The 8,148-nt window shown below is 39.1% G+C and overlaps 1 protein-coding gene across 1 annotated transcript; it reads right to left on the bottom strand.

Moving 5' to 3' along the window:
* Positions 1-1,574: 1,574 nt before the first annotated feature.
* adcyap1a (adenylate cyclase activating polypeptide 1a) lies at positions 1,575-6,845 on the bottom strand. The gene is made up of 7 exons (XM_080049827.1): positions 6,736-6,845; positions 6,417-6,518; positions 5,755-5,886; positions 5,012-5,116; positions 3,911-4,048; positions 3,204-3,324; positions 1,575-1,696 (listed from the first exon to the last, which is right to left on the bottom strand). The coding sequence occupies exons 2-7, from the start codon at positions 6,509-6,511 to the stop codon at positions 1,688-1,690; spliced, it is 600 nt and encodes a 199-aa protein (XP_079905953.1). The 5' UTR covers positions 6,512-6,518; positions 6,736-6,845; the 3' UTR covers positions 1,575-1,687.
* Positions 6,846-8,148: the final 1,303 nt, after the last annotated feature.

Here is an 8,148-nt window from a genome sequence, read left to right as displayed (position 1 = left end):
ACATTGTTGCAGAGTAATTCGAAAACAGATAGTCCTGCTCCAACTCTGAGTTGTTTATCATGTTGAATTATGTTTTGTACAGGGAACAGGCATTAATCTCATAAATTGCTGTCATAATGTGGTGAATGTATCTGAAGACTAGCAAGACCGTGTGTTTACAACACTTGTCTTATCGTTGTAATTGAGTGATTGAATCATTGTTAAGTTTTCTAATATTAACATGTACTTTGTGTATTTATTTACCCATATAACTTTAAACCTTTATGTAACCAAGAAAGACATTAACAAATAAAAGTGCCCGGGCCCAGAATTAAACTGCATTCGGCCTATTTAGTGATGTTGGTTGGAAGCAGCAGATTATTTTATGTAAGCCTGGACATGAAGTGGGTATATATTTATTTTTCTAATACATTTGGATATGTTCCCTCATTGCTGTGCATGTGTCAGTTGAAACCAGTTCACATTGTTGTTTTTGGCACAAAGCGAATGTTCCAGCGTTGAGTCCAGCCAACTGTCTGTTCCACCAGTACTGCACGGCCTTTGGTGGCGAGTGCTGGAGTCCTGGAGAGGTGTAAAGTGCAGCGAGGCAGTGTGTGTAGCGGGCTGGGTGATCCCTCCCACGTCTCTTTACTCATGCTGTCCCGAGGGGAGGCAGACACCCGGCCAACTGGTGTCACTGTTCCTCCGCCAAAGCCACTCTGAGTCACCATGAAAAATGGGGCAAAAGACTTGGATCTCTTAGAGCTTTGTTTCTGGGGTGGATTTATTTTTGCAGCATCTTGTAGTTATTGAACGTCCGCAATGGTACAACATGTAACACCCACACCAATGAAGACAGGATTGTGATTGACACTTCATGGTTTTTGGTATTTAAGTGTGTTTTAATAGGCTTTTATTCCAGCTAGTAAGTGTGTGCTGTTGCATGCTTTGAAACTGATTGTTTCTTTGTCTTATATATGATTGTATGTGGTTTGAGATTGTGAGTGTCTCCATTGGTGTTGCTGATTTTTCTCTTAATTTCTTTCATCTCTCTTTTCTTATGTAACATCATGTTAAAACTGTTGAGGAAGGGTTTATCTCTATTATATTGATATCATTAGTTTGGTTTTTATTACTTGTGTTCATCCTCTTCCACCGGTTTTAACATCAACGCTTATGGAGATATCGGCTTCAAAGATTAGACGAAATGTTTTTGTTGTTTACAAAAATTTATTCATACAAATCTTACAACACTTTTTTTTTAGACATTTATTGACTTGACCCTTGCAGATCGCCATTTGAAGTAGTAATCTAATATTCACCTTCTACACAATAAATATATATATATATCTTTGAAGATTTTTTTCATTTTGGTAAGGCTATGGGCGCTTTCATTATCATACATGTAATGTTTCATGGAGAGCGGGAACTCGATCCTTTCCCACTAATTTCACAAAAATCTACGTCTAGTGCTCTAGAAAAACAAAGTGCAAAAGAAAAGCAGTGCAAGCGAAAGGCGCTTGACGTCTTAGCTAGATGCTACTGACGATACTATCGATCATCTGCGAAACACAGAGAAAACAACAACAAAAATGGTGAAATGTAAGCTGGTGATGTGCAGCATTGTAGGGCCACTAAATAGCCATCTGTGATTCATGGCGATTTTAAAGTCGATGCAAGGCACCACAGCCGCAAACTGCTTCCTGCGTCACAAAGCCTAGAGGAGAATGCAAAATTAAAGAAAGATAGATACAGTAAACACAGAACGAATAACTTTAACCTGCAGCTTGACAACTGAAATAAAGTGTATTCCTTCCGCATAAATTTGGTAATGTTTTTTGTCAGTTTTTAGTATTACATGTCGATTTTTTTAAATCTTTGCCACAGTGTTTCAAAATCACCATTTGCTTCCCATAATTCCCTTTCTTTATGTCTCTCTGTGTATGCCTCATGTGAACACCACCTAATTCTTCCTCTTCTTAAAATATAAACAGAAATTTGATATAGTCAATAATGGGAAGCCTTTGTGCCACGGTACAGTTGCGTAGATATATAATGGGAATAGAACACTTTAAGTGTCCAATGGTGGCTGTTTCTTCATACATAGTTCAATGGTTGGGTTACAAAATGCTTTTCTTAACAGATCCTAAAGAATAAAGCATGACATTGGACTCAGGGACATTTTGCCAGCAGTAAAGTACATTCAGATTAAGCTTCAAAGGATCAAAAGAGAACAGAACACAAAACAACATCCAGAGATGACAGGTATGTATGTTTGCAGTATTCAGAAATCAAGCAAAACCATCTAGTTGGAGTTGATTGCACGGATGCGGTGGCTAGTGCAATTACTTTAATCATGCAATCTACTGTAGTTTTTTTTGTTTTGTTTTTTACATTCGGTTCACATGACAGAAAAAGGGAAGCACAATAGACCCCGAAAGGTTCAAACACACAAGAGTTCAAACTGCCTCGTACATCTCTCACAAGGAACAAGTCGATGAATAAGTTCCCATGTAACAAGTATCATTTCTCTTTTTCTCGTTTTTAGATTTTTTAATGTTCTTTTTTGTTCTTTTTTAAAATTTGCTCGATGGTGCTGTAAATGTGAGTGATACTTATTATATGGGCGGAGAGACACGAGAACAACCCTTCAGCTGAACAAGAGGTTTCCAAACACACAGAAACCAGTTGATAGGAACACAAGATTTACACTTTACATGAGTCAAAAGGTGTAAGCTCACTCTGTAAACAATGCGGAAGCAGAGGGACGAAAGAAAAACCTCATAAGTACTCTGGTCCTCATCTCAGATTTTGGATTTTTTTTAAATATATATTTAAAGAATGGATAACTGGCATTTTGAAAATGTCTATGCCTACAGGGCTCTGGTTCAACCCAAATCTACCAAACAATTTTTTTTTATCATTATAATAGCATCCTTCTATCCATAAACAGGATGTGGAATCTGTATTTTTAAGTATCAATAGGCAATGATCGATCTGAGCAAAGTCTCTCCACATTGTGGGATTTAGAGTTTAAAAAAAATATGTGACGAGACTCTATAGAGAGACAGGAGTACAAATGAGGTGGAAGAAAAGTCAGGTTTGAATGTTTCGGAGCGAGATCACAAGGTTAAAGTTAAAAGTGAGGAGGAAAAGGGGGAAAGGGGGACATGAGACGCCCCCCTAGCGAGGACACAGGCCTCAGGAAAGAGCCTGGCACTCACCGGAAATTCGGGAGAGAACTGTTTCAGCCAGTCTCCCATAAAAGCATCAAACTCATCCCCGTCCGGGAGGGCATCAAAGTCTATGTCTTGTAGGATATGGTGCAAACCTATGTCTTCAAGGCTGTTGTGAATAAAGACAACTAAACTCTTAATGTCACTTTACAAAAAACAAAAAAAGCAGCATTCAATACATTGATTGTCTTTTAAACAATTTATTTCTCCTCACAATCATTATCTCTCTCTCACTCAATGTTTAAAAGACAGGGCTGTTGGATCATATATCTTCACGTGAACAACTGTCTCCCCTCAATAAGTCTTAACAAAAATAAATCAATGAATACATAAATATAGGCTATTTTTTTAAGGGTTTTTTAAACTTTTTTTAAACTTTTTTTTCTTCTTTCTTTTGAATGAACAAAAAAAAATTGGTCCACAAAGTAGATATGTGTTTTTCCTCAAGTGCTTTAAGTACAAAATAAAAAACAATATTATTATCAAAATATTCATTTTAATGGCTTACTTCATACATAAATACATGTTTTTAGAACACAAAAAGCGATCCACTGATTGTTCAGAATCTCAAAATGACTTCATCTGGGGCTGCACACACTTAAGATGTTTTTGTTTTTTTGTGTTTTTTTTGTGGGTGAGGAGGATGCTACAAATATGCCAGACGGCGTCCTTTGGTTCTAACTCTCTGTCTATACCTTTTCCCAAGGACTGCCGCCAGGTATTTCTTGACTGCCATTTGCTTCCGGTAGCGGCTGTAGCTGTCTGTGAAGATCCCATCCGAGTGTCTCTTGGACAGGGGCTGCTCCGAGCTGTCGTCCAGTGTTTTGCCCCCGCTGAGAGAGAGTGGGAGACATGGAGGTCAGGGTTTCACCACCATCACATCACATCACACTGTGCACGTCTGCAATTCACATGAAAGCTTGTGCGTGTGAGAAAGGGGAAAAAAACATTGGATGCTGAAGTTATGATAAGATGGATACCCCTCATGTTGGTCAGAGCAGTGTAAGCCTTTAGAGACAGGAACTAGTGCTGCAGATTTTGGAGCACTTTAGGAAAGATAACTTCAGTTTTGTTTGTTCTAGGAGAAAGCCTGTGAGTGCATTGTCATTTTGCAGACATATTTAGCAGGATACATTTTCTGCAAAATGATCTTACAAAGGCCTTAATGTATAAAGCTAAAGTAATGCTCTCTTAATCTGTTGAACTTTTAGTCCAGGGCAATGTGGCATAAACTATATCTTCCACCTGCAATAAGATGTGACAGCCCTTCTCATAAGGCTAGTAATAGCATTCCCACATCCCCAACCCCATCTTCCATATAGGGAACCACTTGGGGCTCCATGCCATAAATTATTCATATGGATATAAATGTAAGTCTGCACGCGGGTTAATTCGCCCCTCTCTTCGCCTTAACGACGCAGCAGAGAGAAAATGACACTTCCCAAATCAATCACTCGCCGTTTGTGCCTCGCAGCGCCCACAAAGGCGAAGATTCAGAGGGCGAGGTTCGCGTGCTTTAGCTGCATGCTGGGGAATAATGGGACCACACACGCGCGCGCACACAAACGCACACACAAACGCACACACACACACACACACACACACACACACACACACACACACACACACACACACACACACATATATATATACACTACGTATAACAGCGTGATTCATGGGCATTTAAAGAGAAACAGTCCAAAGAAAAACCAAACACGCACACAGGACAGAAAACATTGAGCATAAAAGAAGAGGTGACAAAAACAAAAAACGAAACAAAAAAGGTGTTTTCTTACCCTACACGCTTTGCCATCAGAGAATGCAGATATTTCCTTGCTGATAACTGACCCAGCGCTTTCCTGTAGGCATTATTAAACATGCCGTCTGCGTGCCTTTCCGTTCTGGGATGATAGATAGCCACACAGTAAAAATCACCACACACCCAGCGCAAAAAAAAGGAGGCAACATTTTTCAAGTCGCTGCACTACAAAAATATATAACAATTTTAACAAGGTTTATAGGTTTATAGGTGTAACACCTGGGCCTGACTTTCTGAATTTTAATTGGAGGAGGTGAGAAATAAAGGTAGTTTTCAGATTGTTCTACTTGCATCTTCATTTGAGGAGTTTCGTTTATTCAATTAGACTACGATATTTTTTTATCTGTCGTTTTGGAATAATATTTCACTTAGCCTAATTTTAGAAAAACTGCATTTTAAAAACGTAGTCATGCAGCCCAGATTAGCATTTAATCATGTCAGTCCTTCATGCTTTACGGTGGACTAAGTTCCCCTGGGAGTTTAGTTAACATATATTATAATAAATAATAATAAAAAAAACTCCTTTCCATTGTGTTAAAAGAACAAAAAAAAGTTACTGACAACATTTCGACAATACATTACACTGATTCAGACAAAACGTATAACATAAGTGGACAGAAATAGGACTAGAGCGATGAGATGTTCTGACATGAGTGTCTTCAATGTTGAATGGTGGATGACAATAAATTAAAACACAATTGAAATGACAATGATATTCACCTTTTCTCTGGTGGATAATACAAAGCGTAGATTTCATCTGCAGAAGAAGGGCTTCTCACATCCATTTGGTCTCTGTCGTAATCCAGGGAAGGTAAAGAGTTTCCATCCTCGTCGTAAACGTCACTATCAAGTCTGGAAAAATGACAGGCGACTCTAATAACATTTGCATATTTAACCTTTAACATTAACTGATATTTTTAATCGCCTTCTAAAGATACTTTTAAGGTCTTAAATAAAATGAAATAGAATGATTCTACCAGAGATTTTACTTGTAACACTTTTTAAAAAGAAGAAAAATGCTATTTCCTCTGAAAATCTGATCTCTAACCTTATTTAGCTATACACAAACGTTTGCTATAAATAATCAAATCACATGAATCGGCGCAGGATACATTGAGACTATGGGCTTGACTGTCTCAGTATCCTAATTATGCGGATCCCTAGCGAATGTTTCTCCGCAATTATTTCTGTGTGAGCAGCCCTATGTTACTGAAGCAGTAATCCAACGGACTGTTACAACCACACACTCAAACTCACTGTAAAGCCCTATTTACCCTGTGCCCTGCTGCTAAGTGCCACAATAAAATCTCCCTTAAAGATGATAAACAGTTGAAAGTAAACGAAAAAAGTGTCACTTTTTCGTCAAGTAAGAGTGTACATACCTAACACTGGGAAAGCTAAGCCCCACAGGTGAGCAGTTGACGCTGTACATTATGAGTCCATAGATGAGACAGGCTAAAATCGCTTTACTGGACATTGTCCTGCTGCAAAAGAAAGACACGATATCAAGTGAGAACACAGCTGTACAGTCAAACTCAGAAGGGCAATGCATTGTTTCTATTGTTTCCTATACTTTCACACCACACCTGTGAGTTTCTTAAAACATTCAAAAAGAAGAAAAAAATCAGCCACACGTGCCTTTCCTCGAAACGCTCCACACTTTTACGCTGCGTAAAACCCCACCAAAGTGTCTCCTCTTACCAGTTGCGAGACGCTGGAAGCGATCCGCTGAAGACCTCGACTGGGAGAGTGAGATAGGATCTCTATCTCAGTCTTTCTCTCTCCCTTCCTCTCCTTTTTCCTCTAGTCCCCTCACTATAGTGAAGCGGCTCTTCAGTCTCCTTGTGCTTGTTCCGAGTGTGCAGCCCTCCGCGCTCAGTGGATCTCTACGTGTTCTCGGTAATGAAGAGAGCCAAACATTTGTCTGCAGAGAACTTTCCGGCGTCCTATGAACTTAACTCCCCCCTTGGTTTTTATTCGTGAATCCGACATGCATGCCTATTTATTTCTCTTGTCACGGAGGCGAGGGGGGGTTGGAGGGGGGTGGCTGCGTCATTGCCCCCCCCCCCCCACCCCCCGTCCCATTGGAGTGCATCCCTCTTCCATACTTCCTTCCTTCCGCGTCAGTGAAGGCAAGTCATAAAAAAAGAATGGATCCTTGAATTCAAACATGATCATTAATTAAAAACGGTGAATTTATGTCAACATCTGACGTCACGCCGTTAATGGGATCACGTGGCCTCTCTGAAGGGATGGAGGGAGCTGTCTGGTGCTGAAATGAAATTTGACACCAAAAGTTTCTCCAACTGAGGCACCAAAGGGATAGTATTAGGGCTACGGGAAAGAAAAAGGGAGAGGAAGATTCAGTTTATAATCATTATGCACTTCTTCGATAATATGGCTAGATGTCCAGAATAAAGTGGTAATAAAATTTCGTGAATAAAGACGAGACGTGAGGTAATGCTAATGCATTAGCATTTTACATTTTTAACATTAGCTGTTGTGTCATGGAGCTGTCCGGTGCTGACATGTGACTGATACCTTCACTCCTATGATAAGGTTCCCTTACTAAGCTAACAAAGAGCTTCACCTCATGTATACTTATGTTGAAAGTTGACATTTTTAATTCTGATGTTTTGCTTTATGTTATGAGCTGTGTTGCTCTTTTGCAGTAATAACAAAACACAATTTTCCTTTCCAATGGAAACCACGTACAAAAGAAAAGAGAATATGTAAGTGGAAATGAACAATTAAACCTTTTGTATTCTTGCATTTTTCAGGTAATCCAGTGGCTCTTTAAAATGGTATATTCAGTTTAAGAGGAAGAAACCATTTTTTTAAAGACAGTTTATTTGAAAAATTCAAAAGCATCAAAGTAAATGTGGTTTTCATTAGACAGTGACAGAATAGCTGACGTATTAACCTATTTATATGACTGTAAGTCTGTGGGGGCAGCAGACTAAATTCTTAACTAAAGCTATAATTCTTTCTCATTTTTTACCTTTGCATCGTACTTCTTCCTCTTAAGGTAAGACGTCAGACTCAGTTATAAAACCTAATACTTTAGTATAACATACAGAGGTTGAACCTGAGTCATCTGGTTGAGGGAGAGTC

Source organism: Ammodytes marinus, assembly GCF_949987685.1.
Source record: "Ammodytes marinus genome assembly, chromosome: 21".
In the NCBI taxonomy this organism is placed as follows: domain Eukaryota; kingdom Metazoa; phylum Chordata; class Actinopteri; order Uranoscopiformes; family Ammodytidae; genus Ammodytes; species Ammodytes marinus.
This window is presented reverse-complemented; position numbering and strand designations above follow the sequence as displayed.

Coding starts and splice junctions, on each gene's coding strand:
- adcyap1a (XM_080049827.1), bottom strand. CDS start 6,511: ATGTCCAGTAAAGCGATTTTAGCCTGTCTCATCTATGGACTCATAATG. Junction 5,117..5,754: donor TATTATCCACCAGAGAAAAG/GTGAATATCATT, acceptor CTATCATCCCAG/AACGGAAAGGCACGCAGACG. Junction 4,049..5,011: donor CTGATGGCAAAGCGTGTAGG/GTAAGAAAACAC, acceptor ACTCTCTCTCAG/CGGGGGCAAAACACTGGACG.